The sequence below is a fragment of the Octopus bimaculoides genome, chromosome 23, assembly GCF_046866305.1.
Source record: "Octopus bimaculoides isolate indiv1 chromosome 23, ASM4686630v1, whole genome shotgun sequence".
Lineage (NCBI taxonomy): Eukaryota > Metazoa > Mollusca > Cephalopoda > Octopoda > Octopodidae > Octopus > Octopus bimaculoides.
Genome location: NC_142950.1, coordinates 28,240,660 through 28,264,729, shown reverse-complemented (window position 1 = coordinate 28,264,729; position 24,070 = coordinate 28,240,660). Strand labels below are relative to the sequence as shown.

General features: G+C 36.3%; 1 protein-coding gene across 2 annotated transcripts; it reads left to right on the top strand.

The window, feature by feature from the left end:
• Positions 1–1,861: 1,861 nt before the first annotated feature.
• On the top strand, positions 1,862–23,844 carry LOC106873041 (syntaxin-17). Of its 2 annotated transcripts, none has more exons than XR_001409832.3 (9): positions 1,862–1,950; positions 8,792–8,950; positions 12,103–12,334; positions 12,958–13,157; positions 14,334–14,384; positions 14,583–14,669; positions 15,856–15,988; positions 16,982–17,717; positions 23,270–23,844. XR_001409832.3 is itself a non-coding variant. In XM_014920248.3 (9 exons), the coding sequence occupies exons 2-9, from the start codon at positions 8,807–8,809 to the stop codon at positions 23,274–23,276; spliced, it is 933 nt and encodes a 310-aa protein (XP_014775734.1). In that variant the 5' UTR covers positions 1,862–1,950; positions 8,792–8,806; the 3' UTR covers positions 23,277–23,844. The 2 variants fall into 2 exon arrangements, 1 of the variants encoding a protein (XP_014775734.1); XM_014920248.3 differs by having other exon boundaries at positions 16,982–17,060.
• Positions 23,845–24,070: the final 226 nt, after the last annotated feature.

The window sequence follows — 24,070 nt, the reverse complement described above, 5'->3', positions numbered from 1 at the left end:
TAAAACCACGGGAGCCTGGTCAGAAAAAATAAGAAAGGGGTATAGAGCCCTTTCTCCTTTTACATTACCTTTTTTTTTTTTTCTACAGGTGTATTCTCAGAATTGGTCCGTTTATACTGGCCATTTTTCCAACAGTCACCCATCTTTCAACGAATTTGCTATGAGACAGCACTTCCCTCTCTACTCTCATCTTCCTTTTCAAGTGGAACTTGAAAAAGTTGATGAGGCCTTAGCCAAAGAGGAAAGTGTCTGTCTTTAACCCTTTCAAACGGGTCCACCATATCACCTCTTTCGCTACAGCCACTAGGCATAGGAAAATTGCCTTGCCCTCCTGGTTAAAGGAGGTCGGCGGGTCAATTCTCACGATGGATCCAGCTGATAGCCGGATCCGTCCTACACGTGACAGTAGCTGTTCGATATAGACCCACAGGTCAGCAATGCTCGGGCACTGGACGAGTGCGTGCAGAACGGTTTCGTCGTCCTGAGCGCACCTCGGGCAGGCCCGGTTGACGGCACTTCCATGTCGGTAGAATTTATCTCGAACAGGTAGCGCACCTCGGTAGCACTGCCAGGCGAGGGACCTTTGGAAATTATCCATGGGCCCCGGCCCGAAAGTTCTCCTGAACAGACTGCTTAGCTGATTATCCTCGACGCCTAGAGTTTCCCCGAGAACGTCGTCGCACTTTTCTCCCACTAACCCTCTATAGAAAGCTAGAGTGGATCTACTACCGATCGCACTGCCCGCCCGACTGAGGGCGGTGAGAGCTTGGCGGCACTCAAGGTGCCAAGCGCCCTTTCTCGGTCTACGTTTGATCCAGGATTGCAGCTCTGTTAAAGAAACGAGCTGCGGAAAATCGCGTCTGACGAAAGGCGACCACACCTGTTCACCGTCCAGGAAGCGCCTGAGATGTCGTAGCCTGAGCGCATGTTTGCGCATCAGCAACCACGGCATGCCAAGGCCTCCGTTCAGCGGCTGTTGACAGCAGATGGAGCGCCTGACCAGTGGTACCTGACCCTTCCACAAAAAGTTGAAGAGCAAGCGTACTATCTTGGTTAACCAGCGGTCGGGACAAGGGACGACGGTCAAACGGTAATAGATGACGGATGCGATGTACGCATTCGCTACCTCCGCTCGACCTTTCAAGGAGAGCTTCCTCTCAGCCCATTTCTGGGTGAGGTTGGCCACCCTGTTCGTCACTTCTTCCCAGTTTTTCTCCAACTGGAGGTCCGGACCGAACCAGACCCCGAGCAGTTTAACGGGTCCGTCTGTCCAGCGCCCTACGACGCTGTTGGACGGCATGGACTTGCCCCTCCAGGTGCCTAGTTGCAAGCCCATTGACTTTTCCGCGTTAATTTTCGCACCTGTCACCGCTTCATACTCGTTTAGTGTCTCGCCAATCAGGTCAATATGCCTGTGGCTCGACACCATCACGGTAACGTCGTCGGCATAGGCAGACACGCTCCTTCCACATCCCAAATCACGCGGGACGCCCCTCAAAGCCTCCAACTTCTGCAGTAATGGCTCGAGAGTCAATACATACAGAAGGGAGGAGAGAGGACACCCTTGGCGAACCGAACGCGAGATGTTGAACGGTTCCGATAGATGGCCGTTCACCCGTATGACCGAGCAGATGCCGCTGTATAAAGCAGCTATCCACCCGCGGAAGACCGGACCGAAAACAGCTGCCTTGAGAACAGCTGCCAGGTATCGATGGTCGACGCTATCGAAGGCTTTAAATAATAATAATAATAATAATAAAAAGGCTACGTGGTCTTTGACGAGAAGCGAACTCAGTAATTTAAAGAATACGAAAGCGGAAGTCGCCGAGCAAGGAAACACAACTCTGCTTTGCTGTTCCTCACATGTTGTGGTGTTTAGACAGAAATTAGCAGGAGTTTAGTTGATATGGCTTCAACATCCCAACAGCTACAATCCCTCCACCGCCACTAGTAAGTCTATCTCTCTTCTATTATTATTATTATTATTTTTTTCCATAGATCCCATTTTCATTTATTTCAGTATCTCCGACTGAACTCATATATGTACACAAGTCTCTTTAATATATATATATATATATGGTTATGAAAACAGGAAAAATAGAACACGAAATATGAGTATATATATATATATATATATATATATATATATATATATATATACTTTTATTAACATTTAGCAGTTTGGTTAAGTGCCAACGCACGAAACTCCCGCCCCTTGAGTTACTCCGATGCTTCTGCTAAATATCAATAAGTATATATATATATATATTTATATACACAAGTCTAATGTATTACAGTACGCGCGCGCGCGCATTATGTAATTAGTTTCATTCTGCGAAAACATGTTTATGCATCTATCTATCTTTCTCCATGACTATGATCAATATCTTTACTGCCGTGACCATCTCGTCTTATTTTCAGACAGTATATAGTTAGTTCTAACAACAGCTAATGCTCCTCTATTAATAACCCCTTGTTTAAAAAGCGATGCAACATATATATGATTATATGACGGGAGATATGACTGCTATTTCTAGCTGTCTGGACCACCACATACAAGCTTCCAATTTATGTTTATGTATGCGTACATGCATATATATATGTGTGTGTGTGTTTAGTAGTAATGAAGATCGTGTTTTATCGCCTCTGCTGTTTAGTTCAGAACACAAACACTGCTTATAACTAACTACGTGTTACCAAAAAGGACGATCGGACATATATATACATATATATATATATATATATATATATATATATATATATATATATATATATATATATATATATTTATATATGTGTGTAATAGTTTGCAAACAGTTCTTAAGTCTTCGGCCTTTGTATATATTTAGTTACGCAAAGATACAAGTAATAATTGCATGTGTAACGACGTATGTGTTTTGTTTTGAATAAAATGTTCTATCATTTTATTTCATCTCTTGTCACATCATTTCTGGTTCCCTTCCAAATCCATTTAATCCATCTCTGCTGCAGTCTTTGGGATGTTTTACAATAACCTGGAATGTCATCTGACGTTGCTCTGCACAATTCTTCAGTGATTGCGAGTGAAATAGACAAAGACTTATGTCTATGTGTGTACATGCGTGTGCTTGTGTTATGTGCATGCGTGTGTTTGTGTGTATATATATATATATATATATATATATATATATATATATATATATATATATATATATATATATATATATACAATAATAATAATATTAGGGGTAAAATCCAAAATTACAGGTAAAAACTCAATTAAAATCAATTTGTTAAAAATTAAAATTAAATTAAGCTTCACAGTATAAAATATATTAATATATAGTATTAGGGAAAAGAACCAAGGTTTATGAACTCATAATACTATGTATTAATATATATATATATATGTTTGTGTGCACGTATATGTGTCTATATGTAAGTGTTTTTATATATATTATATATATATATATATATGTGTGTGTGTTTTGTGTGTATGTATGTTTATATGTTTTGTGTATGTATATATGTGTTTGTGTATGTTTATATATACAATATGTGTGTGTAAAGCTTCGATGCTACTTGGGGTTTTTATGCTTGTGTGTGGCGATTGTTTAGGCTGCCTTGGAGTTAGAATTCCTCTAGCAACGGAGTGAATCATCAGCTTTGCACACACAAAATAAACTTAGCTACGTTCATGCATTGTAGCATTCGTTGTCTCTTTTGTATTACCAAGTGCGCGCACGCGTATGTATATATATGTGTATGTGTGTATATATATATATATATATATATATATATATATATATATATATATATATATATATATTGCCCTAATTCTTCGAAACGCTTAGTTTAGAATAGGGGCAGCTGATGAAAGGAATATTCTCTATGTGGCCTGTTTGTTTTCTGTGCTCTGTTTATGTTCTGTTTTTCATTTTGTCCACGTTTTTTTGTGACGTCCTGTACCCAGATATGCATCTATATATACATATAGATGTAGGTATGTACATACATGTACGTATATATGCATATACTCACATATTATTTGCATTATTATATATATAGATAGATAGGTATTATGCACATATGCATGTTTATATAGCACCGTATATATATATATATATATATATATATATATATATATATATATATATATAAACATGAATGTAGAGAGAGAGAGAGAATATAGGAAATAATGTTTTATATATTTTTGTTATATTGCGGTCAAGTCTTGTATTTTAACTGTATAAATTACTAATTGCCAGCGAACGAATTTTTTCTTTTTCACATGAACGAATAACAAAATAATTTAATCCTTCCATCATGGATACCTTTTATAGTAAGTGTCTGTCAATCTACTGTTAGTATCTTTTATTAATTAAAAAAAAAATTACCAGTTAAATGTCTCCAGCCACTGAGTTACGCAAAGTCCCTTCAGACTTGCATGAACATCTCAGGCTCTCATTCACTTCTTCCCTTATAAAGCCGAGTCCTGGTTTCTAACGCAACAAATGGGAATATAGCTTGGATTGCCTTTCGTCTCATCTTATAAACGAATCCAATCATATTCCTAGTAATAATATTGATCATCATTGCGCTGACCTGTTATTATGATGTCATAATGACGTTCATTCCAGTCAACAAGATTTCTAACTCTTCGTGGGGACCATTCTGTTGTCCTGCTCCTATATTGTTAGTTCTTGATGTGTTTTTAATACAAAAACTGCGCTAGAAATATACCTCCTACACACACCACCACCACCACCACCTTGGCCTTATTGATAAAGCTTCCATTTCTCACCGTCTGTTCCCCACTTAACACCTATTATCATTTTATCTCCAGATTTTTCTTTATGTTTATACAGCTGTCTGTTTCTTTTTATTTCTCTCTCTCTCCTTGATCTCTCTTTTTCGTAGTAGTTCTCTCTCTCTCTCTCTCTCTCTCACACACACACACGTTCTGGCATTTCTTTCCATACATTCGAACCTCCGTCACCAGTTCATTGATCTCAATACGTCAATATTAGTTATTCTCTCTCTCTCTCTCACACACACACACGCATATCCCCACTGCATGCAACCTCGCCATTTGGAAATTTCTCAATTTATATCTGCACAATGTACGCGTCCTCTGTCACATGTCTCCTGTGACATTACAAACACATTATCTATTTCATTGTCTGTTTTATCTCTTTCATGCGTAAAAATATGTCATTTCATACTTATTTGTTACGTACACACGAGTACACCTATGCATTCATACCCCCTCACCCTCACACACACACATATATCATCATCATCTTCATTTAACGTCCGTCTTTCCTTACTGGCATGGGTTGGGTGGGCAGATTGAGTGGATCCGGCGAGTCACAACACTACGTCAAGCTCCAGTGTCTTTTCTGGCTTTGCTTCTACGGCTGAAAGGCCTTCCTAACGCCAGCCACTATGCAGTGTGTGTACATATAGTTATACGAGAGTGTGTGTGTGTATATGATATATATATCATTATCGTTCAGTTATTTGAACAATCTGGAACAAAATCTACTGTTCAAAAAAATCTTTAACCACTGGTGATAAAGAATATAGGCTCCACTGTATGTATTGAGTACTATTTACTCGATTTGTGGACACAACCATCACCGTTCGATGAATATACGTTGTCAATATTGAGGTTAGATATTGCTGTGCACAAATTCCTAGATAGATAGATATACTAGAAATAGGAACCAATACACCACCAACTCGCCCCCCCCCCCCTGCTTCCGTTTTGGGAAAATAAGTGCACAGATGTCTGTGGAATGGTTAGCTTAATTTAAATAGCAAAAAGGAACCTGAAATATTTAAAATTTTATTTAGTGTTTTCAGCTGTCAACATACAAACAAATTTTGCTTTATATATATATATATATATATATATATATATATATATATATATATATATATATATGTATATACTCTTTACTCTTTTACTTGTTTCAGTCATTTGACTGTGGCCATGCTGGAGCAATGCCTTTAGTCAAGCAAATCAACCCCAGGACTTATTCTGGAGGGACAAACACACACACACACATATATATATATACATATATACGACGGTCTTCTTTCAGTTTCCGTCTACCAAATCCACTCACAAGGCTTTGGTCGGCCCAAGGCTATAGTAGAAGACACTGGCCCAAGGTGCCACGCAGTGGGACTGAACCCGGAACCATGTGGTTGGTAAGCAAGCTACTTACCACACAGCCACTCCTGCGCCTAGAACATTTATAAATAGGTCTTACAGCTGTTTCCAGGATATCTATATATATAAAAATGAGAATGTGTGTCTGTCTGTCTGTCTGTCTGTCTGTGTGAATCCCTAAAACTCGAGAACTACGCAACCAATTTCATTCAAATTTTACACATGCCTTACTTAAGGTTCCAGTTGTGTTTTAGTCAAAAAAAATTATTAACTTCTTGCAGAGTTCGAGCACACGGCAACATAATATCTCCTCCACAATTTAAGTATTACGTGTCAAAATTGAAACAAAAACACTCATGTCAAATACTTTCACTTTAAAAATGAAACTATTCCACTAACTGAAACAATCACATTTCGATACTGTAGTGACAGATACTTTCACAGAGAGAGAAAGAGAGAGACAGAAAGAGAGAGATGCATATGTATACATATACATGTATATGTACACCATTTCGATACTGTAATGACAGATACTTTCAGAGAGAGAGAAAGAGAGAGAGAGATATATATGTATATGTATACATATAGATGTACACGTATATGTATATATATATAGATCTATACATACATGTATATGTATACATGTGTAGATGTATATATATATATATAGATGTACATGTAATATGTACACATATATACATATATACACCCATCACACACACATACACATGCACACAAACACACACATACACATGCACACAAACACACACATTAGTCATTTGTTTTCTTATCCAAAACTACGTCAAAAGTACTGAATGGATCTTTATGAAATTTGGAAATTATATTCTTTGCATAACGGCCATAACTCCCATGAAAATTCATATATTTTTGATGTTGATGAAATTTTAACCCGAACATAACAGATGAGCATTATTTAGAAAATGATGTCACACGTTATCGAGGCTACCATTCTTTCTGGATGTGCAAAAGGGGATGACGTCTTTATTCCAAAAATTCCTCTTACTCCATCAGGAGCAGACATTCCTTTTACATTCAGAAGACTACAATTCCCCCTTCGTGTGACTTTTGCCATGTCCATAAACAAATATCAGGGTCAAACACTGTCTATAGCTGGTCTTCTCTTGGAAGAGCCCTGCTTCTCACATGGACAACTGTATGTTGGCTGCTCAAGAGTGGGCAGCAACAAAAAAACCTATTTGCATATGCTCCACAAGAGAAAACAAGGAACATAGTTTATAATGAGGTGTTATAATCACAACAGCAAGAAAGTATGTACATGATCACCTTCTTTTTATAATAGTGCTCCCTTACTTAGTAAATATTTTCATTATCACATCACAGTCATAATCTCTCTCTTTTAAACAAACATCACGGTAGCCCAACAACAGAGGGAGTTGCAGTTTGTCTCAAGTTTTACCCTCCCCTCAAAGCTGCATAGAGATTTCAATTCAGTAGCTAATCTGTAAGCTTTGCAGTGTGTGTGTGAAAGAGAGAGAGGACATTGAAAACACTGAAGGAAATAAATATGAAATGAAAAAAATCGTATAAATAAAGGGCATTACTACAGATGTATACATCCCTGACTTTGTTGCCCCATAACATGTGTACATATGTATTTGTGTGTGTTTATGTTTTTCCACCATCCAACATAACGTTGGCTTGTTTACATCCCTGTAACTGAGCTGTTTGCCAAACAGAGACCAATAAAATAAGTTTCATTATATAAAAAAAACAAAGGACAATGCAGAGAGTACATGATTTAATGAGGCTTTTGAGTTCTGTTTTGGTTCCGCCAAGCTTTAAGTATAAGAAGATAATTAGTTAACTGATTAATTATGACCTAATTGTTATTTTACCAGTTTCGCTTTCAGCATTTGTCACTGAATTCATACTGTCACTTTCAGCTTTTGTTTTGTTAATTTTATCTATTTTATTTCTTTTTCTTCTTTTTTTTTTTACATTATGATGAGTAATGTAAAACCAAAGTTTAAATAACAAAAACAAAAAACAAAAGGAAATATGTTGTTTAATGACTGGAAATAGGCGTAGGCATGGCTGTGTGGTAATGAGCTTGCTTCCCAACCACATGGTTCTGGGTTCAATCCCCCGTGGACAAGTGTAGCATCAGGCCAACCAAAGCTTTTGGAATGGATTTGGTAGACTGAAAGTGAAAGATGTGCGTGTGTATATATATATATATATATATATATATATATATATATATATATATACACACACACACACACACACATATGTATATATCAGTGTGTGTGTTTTTGTATCTGTGTTTGTTCCCTGCCACCGCTTGACAACTGGTGCTGATGTGGTTACATCCCTATCACTTAGCTGTTCAGCAAATCAGACCAATAGAATAAGTATCAGGCTTTAAAAAAAATAAACACTAGGGTTGAATTGTTTGACTAAAAATTCTTCAAGGTGGTGCCCTAGTATGGCCACAGTCTTACGACTGAAACAAGTAAAAGGAATATGTATATGTGCATATATATGGGGGGTGGGGCAGTGTCTATATATGGCCATGTTTAAATGCTAAAAGGTTAATTGACATATCTTACTTGACATTTAAAAAAAAATTTTTTTATGTTATTTCAGCCAGAGGCATCAACAATGAACTTCATTGATAAAACTCCTGAAAGTGCCAGCGAGCAGAAATATTCCATCCAGAAACTATCACTATATATTGACAAGTTTTTGAAGGTGCTAGAAATCGATTTAGGAAGGTTGCATCAACATCGACGCAATATAGAAAAGGTATTGGTTTTCAAGTTCTATGTTTCATTAGGCTTTTAATTATTCTCTCTCTCTCTTCTTCTCTTGTGCATCCATTTGAGTTTATGCTATGTTTTTATTTGAGTATAGAGTATCACTTTGCAAAAATGCTTAATTTTTTCTCTTTCTCTCAGTAAGTGTTATTTCCTATTTGTTTCTGTCTAGAAATCAAAGGAAATGACTACTATTCCCTTCAAACTTTGCTTTTGTGACCTGGTCATCAATGTGACCTATTTTCTATTACATTTCAGACAGATTCAGTGCTGAGTCACTGGGGCAAGTGTCTTCTACTATAGCCTCAGGCCGACCAAAGCCTTGTGAGTGGATTTGGTAGGCAGAAACTGAAAAGAAGCCCGTCGTATATATGTATATATATATATATATATGTATATATATGTATGTCCTCCTAACATCGCTTGACAACCGATGCTGGTGTGTTTAGGTCCCCGTAACTTCGCGGTTCGGCAAAAGAGACCGATAGAATAAGTACTAGGCTTACAAAGAATAAGTCCTGGGGTCGATTTGATTTGACTAAAGGCGGTGCTCCAGCATGGCCGCAGTCAAATGACTGAAACAAGTAAAAAAAATAAAAGAATAGCAATTAATGTAAAACATTAATAATAATAATAATTAATAATAAATATTAATAATCAATAATAATAATTAATAATAATAACCAGATGGTTGCACCAGGCTCCAATCTGGTGTGGCAGAGTTTCTGCAGCTGGATGCTCTTCCTAACGCCAACCACTCCAAGAGTGTAGTGGGTGCTTTTACGTGCCACCGGCAAGAGAGCCATTCAGGCGGTACTGGCAATGGCCACGCTCAAAATGGTATTTTTTACGTGCCACCTGCACAGGAGCCAGTTCGACGGCACTGGCAACGACCTTGCTCTAATGTTTTTTTTCACATGCCACCGGCACAAATGTTGAATAATAATAAGAATAATAATAATATGCTACCTAGCTCAGACACCAGGAAACCGCAAAATGGCAGAAATTCAAAAGATAGTCTTCCTTGGAACTGCCCTCATCCTACGTAAAATACTGTCTATGTAATCTCAAATTTTAAAACAAACATAATTTTCTTATGGTTTCTTATTCTCTATGTAAAAAACCAAATATATGGCACTCTAGATATAACACCAACATGAACTTCTAACTCGTTGTCTCTTGAGGTCTCTGGGCGAGACTTGGAGCCAACTTGTACAAATGCAAAGCAAAAGTCAGACATAAAATAATAATAAACAATGACTTGCACCTTTGTGGGTAGGTGTGGCAGCTAAAAATGGAACACTATCACATATTGTGAGTGAGTGTAGCAAACTGGTCCAAAAGGCACAATAATATGATTAAGTTTGTTCACTATGTGAAAAATACGGTCTGGGCGGTGAATGGAAGTATACAAACATGAATTAGAGGGCGTCACTGAGAACAAGGAGTATAAGATCCTGTGGGATTTTACAATCCAACGTGACTTCCTAGTCAATGCTCAGAGACCAGATATTGTTGTGGCAGACAAAAGAAAAGGAAAGGAAATATGCAACACAGTTTCACAAAATGTTCGAAATATGTCAAGGAGAACAAATTGACGAGTTATTGACAGGCATAGATTCCAGGAGCAAAGTTTTATATATTTCTTTTTTTTTAATAACTTAACCAGCTGAGGAATGACAGCAGCCATAAACCTTGACAGGCCCCCAACGATTGGTGAGAGGAAGTTATCCTCTGTCCAGAGCCTGGGCCGCAATGCTTTCTACAGAGTGAGCCCAGTTAGATATACAGGATGGTCCAAGAGTAGGTTTACAGTTATTCAACCATATCTTTCGCATTAATATATTAACAGTTTAGATCTTAGTTATAAAAAAATATGAAACCATTATTCTGTGGTAATTTAGTTAAATTTTGTCAAGCTCCCTTTTTAGTTTGTAAGATAGAAATTTAAATGTAATAAAATGTTTTAAAAGAAATTTAAAGCACCTCCGTTATAACTGTAAACCTACCTTTGGGCCACCTTGTATATCTTAACCATGTGGCAGTATTAAACCAACCTTTTTGGGTTTCTACCACAGAGTGTTCCTGGGTCTCCAACAAACTTCCTCTCAGCTTTGGACTAGAGTCATTCTATCTTAGTTAAAGTAAAGGTCCATTGTGTCTTAAATTTTTATTTTATTTTTTTTTTATTTTTTACCACTTAAGTTTTTTTTTTAACTCACTCTCTGTTTGAGATAAAAGAAATAACTTGTACAAACCATATAGATAATCTTTTCTACTCGGCACAAGGCCCGAAATTTTGGGGGAGGGGGCCAGTTGATTAGATTGATCCCAGTAAACAATTGGTACTTAATTTCTCAACCCCATTTGACACTGTTTATTAATCTGAACAATATTTCAATAGTTTGTCTTCAGCTTCAAAATGGAAAATGGGCAGAAATTCAAAATTTCAGTTTTGTATTCTGTGGTTTTCCCAGTCATTGACTTTCATTTGTTCATAACTGGTAACGAGGGAAAAAGAAATCTGATTAGATTTACACAAAACTATTTCACTTGAGTGACCTCATTCCTGCTTTTTTTCTTTCTTTTTCCTTTTCACCAATTACAAACGTGAAACTTGATGATGTCATTTCGTCAAGAAAAGAACACCACGCGGCAGGGATTGCGTTCTATGCCTTGACCCGAGCATAGGATGGGGCTCACCTCTTTGAGCTGGGAAATGAATGGAATGCCTAGTGTGTGTCTTGTAGTGGCTACCCCCTCCTAAAAAAATGGGAAATAGGCCTGGGTATACATATATGTATTTTGAGCATGGAGACAGACATACTGTCAAAATATTGTTCAGTTTAGTAAACAGAGACAATCTGTATCTTATTATTTTATTACACTCTTCTTATTTGCGTAAATTTGCTTTTGTGAAGAGTTGTGTCAGTTTGCATAAATTATTATAATTATTATTAAGGTGTTGAGCTGGCAGAATTGTTAGCACACCAAGCAAAATGGTTGGTGGCATTTTGTCCATCTTCACATTCTCGGTTCAAATTCCATTGAACCGAGAACAGCTCTAGTTATCATTATTATTATTATTATTATTATAATTATCATTATTAGTATTATTATTATCATCTTCTTTCTCTTCAGTATTCTCGGCTGGATGATCTCTACAGTTTGAACAAAGAACAAGTAAATGCAGGTCGTACAGTTCAACAGATTAAAGCAAACATCAAGGAATTGGAGAAAGCCCGAAGTAGGATAATTGATGAAGATCTATCAAAGTTTGATGCTAAACTGAAACATGTGAAAGAAAAGGCACTGACCGCTATAACAGAATATATAGATGATGGCCGGTCAGCTGAGGAAGAAGAATCTGATGGTCAGTATATGTGTGTGTGTGTGTGTGTGTATCCATATATACTCTTTACTCTTTTACTTGTTTCAGTCATTTGACTGTGGCCATGCTGGAGCACTGCCTTTAGTCGAGCAAATTGACCCCAGGACTTATTCTTTGTAAGCCTAGTACTTATTGTATCGGTCTCTTTTGCCGAACCGCTAAGTTACGGGGACGTAAACACACCAGCATCGGTTATCAAGTGATGTCGGGGGCGGGGGGACAGACACAGACACACACACACATATATATACATATACATATATACGACGGGCTTTTTTCAGTTTCCGTCTACCAAATCCACTCAAAAGGCTTTGGTCGGCCCAAGGCTATAGTAGAAGACACTTGCCCAAGGTGCCACACAATGGGACCGAACCCAGAACCATGTGGTTGGTAAGCAAGCTTCTTACCATTTAAAACAAAAATGAATTTTGTAACTTGTTAAATACATACATACACACACACCCTCATGAATTTTTGGGAGTTATTTTTCTGATTTTTTGTCATCAAGTTTTTCTTAGAACCTCCTCTACCTTGTTCCACCTTCTTCCAACATTCTCATCTCCTTCTGCTTCTTCTTGTTCTTCTTCTTCTCTCCTCCTCCTCAGCTGAAGTCTGTGATAGCATTTTGACTTCTAACCTCATGCATCAGCGGCGCCGAAGTAATGAAACTGATTACATGTCAGAAGAGTTTGTACCACATAGTTTACCTGTGGAACTTGAACGGGGAAGCCATATATCTCAACTGCAGGTTTATAATGTTCCACAAGATTCTCAGGCAGCGGAATCGTGGCAGAATTTAAAAGAAGTAAGTCTTTGGCTACAACACTCTACTTATTGTTTCTGTGTTTATTTTACCACACTGGACATGTTCACAATCTCATAGATGGGACATATTCACAACCTTGTTCACTATGTTTACAAAATCATTCACTGAACACTTTCATGGCTGCATATACAAGACATGTTCACAGCCTCGTCCAATGCACATAGCTTCATAACCTTGATATCTTCTCTGCCTCGTTTACTGAACATGTTCACAGCATCAGTCAGTGGATATGTTCACATTCTATTCATTGAACGTGTTCACAGCTTCATTCTCTGGATATGTTCACTGTATTGACTAAACATGTTCACAACCTCATTCACTGGGCATATTCACAGCTTCATTCACTGAATATGTTTCACAGACTCATAGACTGGGCATGTTCATCTCATCCACTGAACACATTCACTGTCTCACAGAGAAGCCATGTTCACAGCCTCATCCACTGAGTTACATAAAATGAACAGGTTCACAACCTCATAAACTGAACATTGAACAAACTAAATAAACCTGTTCCACTCATTTCTTCCCATCTTTATCTTATCTGTTTTTGGTGACTAAAATTAAATCAAATAAGTCTCATTACAAATCTTTTCTCTTTTTTTTATTTGATCCCTGTCTCAATTCATTGAAACCTTGACTTTCAGTCCACACCATTTTCAACCCAGTTCCACTTTTCTCCAAGCCTAGTAACATGCCTGAGCCAAACATATAATCCATAACACACCATGCCAAAGTTTCCCCACCTGATAAACAGATTCTATGACCATTTCACAGCTCATTCAATAGTGATGTGAAAAACAGACAATACTTCCTTACTTTGTAATAAGTATATTATACTTTGTAGAAATTTCATTTCTGTTTATAACTATTTATGTTTCAGCTTTTAATAGCAATTTGCAAGTATTACATTGCAATGTATAAGAAACTCATATCAATTTTGAATAACTACATTTCAATTTGTAACAATTACATATGCTCTGAAAGTTTTACCATGTAACAAATATATTTTTACTTTATATTAATTACATTTTACCATGTAGTATTTACATTTTACTTTATATTAATTACATTTTACCATGTAGTAATTACATTTTACTTTACATATTTGTTACTTTTTTTCATATTTTATTTTGTTTTTCTCTTTATATTTTTCAGAATTTAGTTGATCTTAACCAAATGGTGCATGATTTTTCATCATTAGTAGAGGTATGTCATAACTATATTTATCATTAATAGAGGCACATCAAGTTATTCCTGGAACTTTATACTTGAACAACACTGGAAATATCTCTAGTATGTGTTGGAAATAGATTTAGTATAAATCAGCTGTGTGATTACTTTTAATCAGAAATTGCTAATTACTTAAATGAATTATTTTCTGTTCCTTTTTCATGCTCTGCTTAGAACCAACAAGAGAAAATCGACCAAATTGAAGAAAACCTTGAAACAGCTCACGACAATATTCAAGCAGGAGCAAAGAGTCTTTCAAAGGTACCAGTTAACTCCAAACACTCACTCCATCCATTTTAAATGTTGCTGAAGTATGGAACAAACTGCCAGCATCAGTTGTCAGTTGTCGGAGCACTGCATCCTTCGAAACTTCCATGCTTCCTGAGATTCGCCAACACTACACCTGATTTTTTCTCCCCCTCCATACACACGCAAGCATGTATCTGACTCATACACAGTTCACTTTCCAAACATTTGTACAATACTGCAGATGCTTTATGCGCACTTTTGACAAGTTGTAGTGCACCTGAGCACTGTATACAATAATTTCATTATTATTATTATATGTAATCAGGATCAGGCCTTGTAGTATATTGTCAACTTAATGTGACAATCCCAATAAGGGAACACACTACTGCCGTTTAGCCCTAGGAAGCTGGACCGCTTCCTGTCGGCCTTGACACAATTATTGTGTCCTTAAGTTTGCGAGGGGGAGACAAGCTTATTGGGATTGTCACATTAAGTTGACAATATACTACAACTTTATCGCTCCACTACTGCTTAAATCTCTCTGAGAGATTTAGAAATATTATATTTCTAATTTTGAGGATCAGGCCTTGTTTTGATACTGGTTTCCCACGAGGAAATGAGGACTTCCAGAGTCATTTCAAGGTTGTCTCTCTTGTTGTACACAATGATGATCATAGCAGCCAGTTAGCTAGAAATGCATTCTCTGTACTGCCAAAGGGTGACCATGAAATGTTTTGTTGGTGTTTTAACACCTGTTGCCTAAAGCGTCAGTTTTTCTCAGTGGCAAACAGCAGTCAATATTGCCTTTTTACAGGCTAAATATGTCCCAAAAATATTTGAACAGATCTTAATGGTCGTTTACTCACAACAAGCTTTCATGTGCCTATTACTATTACTACTATATCATCATCATCATCATCAATGAACATCTGCTTTCCATGCTGGCATGGGTTGGATGGTTTGACTGAAAACTGATGAGCTGGAGAGCTGCACCAGGTTCCAATCTGGTTTGGTATGGTTTCTACAACTGGATTCTCTTCCTAACGCCAACCACTCCAAGAGTGTAGTAGATGCTTTTTATGTGCCAATTGTACGGGTACCATTGACATGACACAAGCATATTTTGACTGTATACAGAAAACCTGTTACCTCATCTTACATGAACCATTCATATTGTATTTCATTTTATTCCTTACAGAGTGCTAAAATAAAAACTGCCATGATACCTTTAGCTGGAGCATTAGTAGGTGGTATTGTTGGTGGACCCATTGGATTTGTAGCTTGTGCTAAGCTTGGTGGTGTAGCTGCTGCAATGGGAGGTGGACTGATTGGTAAGTATCGTGACAGTAAAGACTGTCAAACTATAACTCACAGACACACTTCAACTTTTGGCCTTTAGTGGGGCTGTCATTGCTACTCTCTGCCTTTTCTACCACAACTAGAGTCGACTGGACTCTCAGCACTTAGAGCTGGGACTTAACTCAACTGACTTTTAAGGACAATATTTACCTCTGTACTTATCTCAACAGAACTTAAAGGCAATACATTCCTCTATTCTTACTTGTACAATTCATTAACCCTTCACTATTTAAACTGGCCATATCCAACCAAAATATTCTATTTGTTTTATGTTTCAACTGGCCAAATACAGCCTCCTACACTTACCCTACAATGATGATGATGATGATCATCATCATTTAATGTCCATTTTCCATGCTGGAATGTGTTGGACGGTTTGACAGGAACTGACCAGCTGAAGGTCTGTTCAGTCTCCATATCTGCTTTGGCATGGTTTCTATAGCTGGCATAGTTTCTACAGCCCTTCCTAATGCCAACAACTTTACAGAGCACATAAAAAGCTAAGGTGCTTTTTATGTGGTACCAGCACTTACGTGCCTGCAAAATTAGGGGTTCTTAGCTGGAGAGGGTTGCAAGGGACAGGCCAGGACATAAGGGCAACCACGCTTTTACTTCGCTTGGCATGTCTTTTCAAACACAGCAAACTGCCAGGAGTATTGGTCCCCTGTCAGTCATCCAAATCTCAAAGCTACAAAACAATGCATGATTAATTCAAAAAAATGTGAATAAATAATAAAAATCACATTTGACAGAGTAAAGTGTAAAGGAAGAACTTACTATAAGGTCTCAATTATAGGAACCCTCCTACAGAATTTTAAATAGAATTCACTACACTTAAATTGTATTAATTTCATTGCTGGAGGTGAAAAATGGTTTTAATAGTTCTTCTTATTTTCTTGTTGTCATAATTTGAAGATGAAATTCTATAAACTGTCTTAAACGTTTTTCTTACATTTTTTCTTCAGGTTTTGTTGGTGGCAAAATATTGAAAAGACGGCGTCAAACTGTGGCAGAGATGGAAATGAATAATCTGAGCAAGAAAGGGTCGGTATCGCTACCTGATCTATCCGCAGTTAAAGAAGAAGCTAATCTCAAGGCTTAATTAATAACTTTGACGAGCTTTTCATTTCTTACCTCCAAAGCCAATTACCATTCCGCAAAACATTAGGAAGAATAAAGACAACCTTTGTATTCCTGAACTAACTTTGGCATGCTTTCTAATCACTCAAACCTAATTCCAAAGACAGGAATAAAAAGAAAAGGAAACAAAGCAAAACAAAAATCACACACACACACACACAAAAAAAAAAGCAAAAACAGAAAATAAACAAATTATTTTGAAGCAGAGGGCAATTATAATTTGGATGTCTAAAACTAATTTTACCATTTACTGAAATGCTATTTATTAAATGGCCATTTCAGCCAGAATTATTCAATGGTTACTGTAGTCTTTACATTTGGAATGTAAATATTGCTGTCACTGGAACATCCAGATTCCTTTGTTAAATTTATACCTTAATAATCGCCATATGTTTTCTCAAAAGATACATGGCATTAATGGTCATTTCCCACCGCCACCACCACCACCACCTCTGTAACTAACCACACTCACACAAACATGTCTGATAAGACTTATAAAAAAAACAAAAAAACATTTGTAATTACTTTTAGCCCTTTAGAATTCAGCTTACTCTGTCTAATGTAATGCTTATTTATTTGCATTGTTTTGAATTAATTATCATGCATTATCTTGTAACCTTGAGATTCCGATGATATAACTGTTTATGTTTGCAATGATATTGTAGGTTAGGTGTGAGAGGCTGGATCTAGCCAGTTTGACCATAAAATATGAAGACTATTAGGATCAGATATGGGTAGTTTAAATGTTATAGGATTAAACGGGTCACTGGTATAAAGAAAGAATTTACTGTAAAGTCTCAGTTATAGAAGCTCTCCTACAGAATTTAATATAGAAGTCAACACACTTACAATGTTTATATTAATTTCGTTGCTAGAGTTGAAAAATGTTTTAATATCTGCATCAGCCCTAAGGTAGCAAGCTGTCAGAATCATTAGCATGCTAGGCAAAATGCTTAGCACCATTTCGTCTGTCTTTACATTCTGAATTGAAATGCCGCCAGGGTTGACTTTGCCTTCAATTACATCACAGAACTGGTGAAAATACTGGTTTCAAATTTTGACATGAGGCTAGCATTTTCAGATTGGATGGGGTTAGGGTTATCGATTACATCGACCCCTAGCACTCAACTGCTAGTTATTTTATCAACCTCTGACAGGATGAAAGCAAGGTCAGCCTCGGAGAGAATTTGAACTCAGAATGTGAAAATGGATGACACACCACTAAGCATTTTACTTGTCGTGCTGACAATTCTGCCAGCTTACCATCCTAATAATAATAATAATAATAATAATGTTATTTGTTTTGCTACTAACATTTGCATGTTTAATGTTGTTTTTATGTTTCCTTTTATTTAATCTTTTAACAAAGTCAGCCCTGCTAAGCTTCATATCAAAGCCGGATTTATTGTTCATTGGCTTGTCAGTAACAGCTGCTTCTTGCTAACTTAGATTTTTATTTTCATCCATCCAAGCTCGAGGCTGATTAAATTTTTCTTGCTTCTACAAATCAAATGATGGTATCTTGCTGTCACCACCACCACTACTACTACTACTACTGCTGCTAGTGTTTTTAATATGTAAATGTAAAAAGGCTGAACCAGAAAGTATTGCATATAAAAGTCACAATACTTCCTGAGTCAGCCTTGTATGTGATTCTGTACATACAAAGAGTGTGAGTAGAACTCAAGTGGGCAAAAGTAGAGCCTATATATATTTTTCTTATTCATCTAAGTGTAAAGCTACATGAGTGATTTGAAGACTGAGAATTTCAATCATTGCACTTAGCAAACTATATATACACACACATATATATATATATATATGGAAATATATATATATATATATATATATATATATATGCAAATATATCTATATATATATATATGCAAATATATCTATATATATATATATGCAAATATATCTATATATATCTATATATCTATATATGCAAATATATCTATATATATATATATATCTATATATGCAAATATATCTATATATATATATATATCTATATATGCAAATATATCTATATATATATATATATCTATATATGCAAATATATATATATGCAAATATATCTATATATATATATGTGTGTGTTATAGTGTATAAACAATTTAAGTATTTATACACAAAAGAGGTGACCTTTGGCAGGACACCTTACATGCTAGAAAGGGCAGTTAAAGCCCAGACTACGAATAAAAGCAATTTCAAAGGGAATGAAAATAAATAATATTTTTCTAGTTAAATACTTAAATTGTTTATACACTATTATATATGAAAATGTGTTGTCTATTGACTGTTCCATTTACATCAAATTTATGGGCTTAACCCTTTCATCACTGCGTTTATTTTGAGATGCTCTGTGTTTCTTTCAATTAATCTTAAATATAACAAAGAATCTAGTAAAATAACTTAGTTACCATTCAGCTAGTGTTAGGGACATAAATTGTGACTAAGGTTTAGTGGAAGATTTTAATTTGAAACATATGGAAACAAGACATTTGTACTACAGAGCCAGAGGCGGTTTCAGCTGGGGTTGGTATTGAAAGGGTTAAAATAAACTTGACCTAAAAGCTGTCATCCTCATTCAAACAGTATTTTGATTTTCCACAAATCAAAAAAATAGTTTTGTTTTTGAATTATTGATTGAAATTCATAAATAAAAAAAAACTGTATCTCAAGCATAGACAGACAGACAGGTAGAGGGATAGGTAGATAAATAAATATGAAAATAGATAGAATAGTGCGTATATAATGGCTTTTAGAATGGTTACACTCAAAGTATCACAATGTATTGTATGAGGTAACAAAAGAGGGTTGCTGTTAGGAAGGGCATCCATTCATTACCATACAGCCCTTAGAATTCCTGCCCAGACCATGTCGGCATGGAACAGGAGATGTAAAAATATACACACACACACATATATACACGAACACACACACACATGCATACACACATATATCATCATCATCATTATTATTCAATATCCATGTTCCATGCTGGCATGGATTGAACAGTTTGACAAAGAACAGATGAGTCAAGGATGGCATTGTGTCCCAGTGTCTACTTTGGCATATATATATATAAGCTGTGTTTCACTAACAAGGTCAGAATAAGAATGGAAATACATCTAGAGTTGCCTCCCATTATTTCCAAAATAGTTGCAACACTACTAATCAATAACTGGTATTGTTTCTTTTAGTTAACACTTTCATGTTTCCTGTCATTAAGTATATTAACACCAACTTGATTATTGATTTTCATACAACTGGTATGTCTGAGATTAATGATTCATGTTCTATAACAACCATCGTGCACTCTTCTACATGTATATAGTGAATCTTTCATCGCTACATTAGTGATGAAAAACAAGCAGAAATATGGTGACATTTATGCTTTCCTGATGAGGTCATAATAGTGAAACGTACAGAGTTGTCTCCCATACTTGTTGAAATAAATAAATACTAGTCGTTGACTGATAATGTTTGTCCCCACTAAAGGTGAACCATTTCTCTGTTGAGCATCCTATTAGTCTAATAGCTTTTTTCCGTGAACTACTGCTTTTTAGAACTCGTTGCCATCAACTTATTTTCCCCTGGTCTATGATATTCAGTCCTTTAAACTTTCTATCAATTGATATCTCTTGAATTTGTATGCCTCTTCTTTTTTTTTTTTTTGTAGACCCCTATGCTACAAGGACCTCAAAATTATATTTAAAAAAAATGATAATTATATTAGGTCTAAAGACATACTGGTCAAAATTGTTTACTGTATTAACTGTGAGCACAAGCTACAGAGAGAAACAACTGGTGAGGGACCATGAAGTGTATCTATATGTGTGTATAGATAGATGGATAAATATTAACAAATATAGAGATTAAAAGCTACTGCTGAGTTAACATTAAACATATACATACATATATATATATAGTACAGTTCTATATTTAAGAGATGAGGAATTATGTACATTATTTACATTTGATGGATATTTATCCTCATCTTGTTTGTTGTTAACACATCGTTTTGGCTGATATACCCTCCAGCCTTCATCAGGTGTTTTAGGGAAATTTCAAACCTGTGTCCTCATTCCTAAGGTATTTTTCGATGTTATTATTATTATTATTACTCAGGTCACTGCCTGCAATCAAACTCGGAATCTTAGGGTTAGTAGCCCCAAGATTCCAAGTTCAAATCTATGTATATATATATATATATATATATATAGATAGATAGATAGATAGATAGATAGATAGATACACACACAAACACACACACACACATATACATGGGCTTGTGGTAAGAATTTTGATTTTGTTCTGAGTTCAAATTCCACCGAGGTTGACTTTGCCTTTCATCCTTTCAGGGTCGATAAATTAAGTACTGGGGTTGATCTAATTGACCGGCTCCTACCCCAAAAGCTTTGGGCCTTGTGCTTAGAGTAGAAAACAATTTCAATTTCGAATCGCATGGTTCTGGGCTCAGTCCCATTGCATGGCACTTTAACCAAGTGTCTACTATTATAGCCCCAGGCCAACCAAAGCCTTGTGAGAATACTTGGTAGATGTAAACTGAAAGAAGCTTGTGAGTGTGTGTGTGTGTATATTTTTGTATTTGTATTTGTTTTCCCCCCACCGCCTCTTGCCAACTGGTGTCGTTTTGTTTACATCCCAGCAACTTTGTAGTTCAGCAAAAAGAGACCGATAGAATAAGTAAAGTGGCTGATTTGTTTGACTGAACCCTTCAAGGGATGCTCCAGCATGGCCACGGTCCAGTGACTGAAACAAGTGAAAGATCTAATTGTACACACATGAATACAGACACAAATGGTAGTATGGTGTGGTAGTGGTGGAGGTGGTGGTGGTGGTGGTGATGGTGGCAATACAGCACCAGACTACATACATTAGCAATGTGGCTGAAGGGAAAATAAAATATACGAGGGGAGTGTTCTACAGACTAAATATAACTATGATAGGTTCTAGGTTTTCCCATAGGGGGAAAAAAAAAAAAAACTTTGGGATTATCCATACAATTTGTAGACAAAAACTCCCTTAAAATCTAAAAGAAAAAACAAGATATCTGCAATAAGCTCACTTATGTGCCAGTGCCACTTAAAAAGCACCCAGTACACTCTATAAAGTGGTTGGTGTTAGGATGGACATCCAGCCATAGAAACCAAGCCAAAACACATGACTGGAACCTGGTACAGCTCTCCAGTTGGCCAGCTCCAGCCAAACCGTCCAACCCATGCCAGCATGGAAAATAGACGTTAAATGACGATGAAGGGGGTCTCAAACTAATTGATTTTACACTGGTGGGAGTAGGGCAAACTAAAGGTCAAACAAAACAATAATCATGGCTTAACCCCCCAAAAAAGTGTTCAAATAAAAAGAAATATGTCACTGCATCTAGTTAAGTCACACCGTTCTGAGTTCAATTTCAGCTTAGGTCAGCTTTGTCTTTTATGTATCTGGTGAGACAAAATGATAAAATTATTGCCTGTTATATTTCAAAAAAAAAAAAAAAAAGGAAGGTATGTCGCATAGTGTTTAGGGATGTTGCACTCACAATCAATCATAAGATCAAGGTTTCGATTCCTGGACCAAGCAGTATATTGTGTTCTTGACTTGAGCAAAAACACTTCATTTCATATTGCTCCAGTCCAGTCCACTCAGCTGTAAACGAATAACCCTGTAAAGGACTGGCATCCTACTTGGGTGAAATGCTGTGATCTTAGTCGTTTATATGCTATGGAAACCAAGGTAACTAGCCATACGAGTCCTTTGACTTGCGATAGTAATACCTACCAGAACTGAACTTATTATAAGCCCCAAGCTTATTTCATTCATTATACTCTTAGCATGTCAAAATATTTGCCTTGTGCCTATATTAAAAACCAAACAATCAATGCTTACAACCAAAGAAAATTAAAAAATAAACTCTCAAATGTCTAACAGCTATTGATCCTGCTTGAAGACACACTCCCACTGTATAGGGGCCAGTTTGTCATAGATCCCATTATTTTTTTAAATTTTATTTAATTTTCATTTTATTTTATTTATTTTTTGTCTACTTTATTTTCATTTTATATTTTTGTTTTGTTTTTGAGGATTTAGTCAGAGGACGAATGGCAGTGCCAAGACCCTTTTACTGGACCTCAGAAACTGGTGGAAGAAAGGGATAAAGGAATCCTCAAACAAAGAATTTGGTCTGAATTCATGTAACAGAATGGATTCCACTAAAGATACTCAAGGGCCAGATTTTGGTGTTGAGCACCACAACCTGGCACAAGAACAAGAACGAGCTCTCCTGTGAGCTTCCACACAGTTTCCATTTACTAAACTAATACTCACAGACCTTGGGATTGTCCTGAGGCTATGGTAGAAAACGCTTAAGGTGCTGCTGTGCATTGGGACTGAACTCCAATACTACATGATCGCTTAGCAAATAACCTTATTCACTCAGCCATGCATTCTCCTCATGTCATTAAACACCTTTGTTTCGGAGAAATACAAACAAAAAAACTAAAAAGGAAAAAAAAAAAAACTAACTATGAGTGATCAATGATCTTACATCTTCCAAATGTGTCCCAATGCTCAGCCATTAACTGTCCACTGGTATTTGTAAAGCTTCAGAAATGATATGTTATGGTAGATCTGTGGTGAAATAAAATATATGGCTTTATCACTTGTTATTGTTGTTCTTATTGATGTTGATTTATATATACACACAGGGTGTTCAGACAGTCTCTCTGCAGTGAATTTCAAAACATGTGTAGAAGAGTCAACTTATGTATCGAAAATGAAGGACGACACTTTCAGCGCCTCTTATAAGGTTTTTTAAAGTCTTGTAAAGTCTAATATATTCTTTTGTAGTCTTATACCATCTTATAAATATTTATTTTGCAATA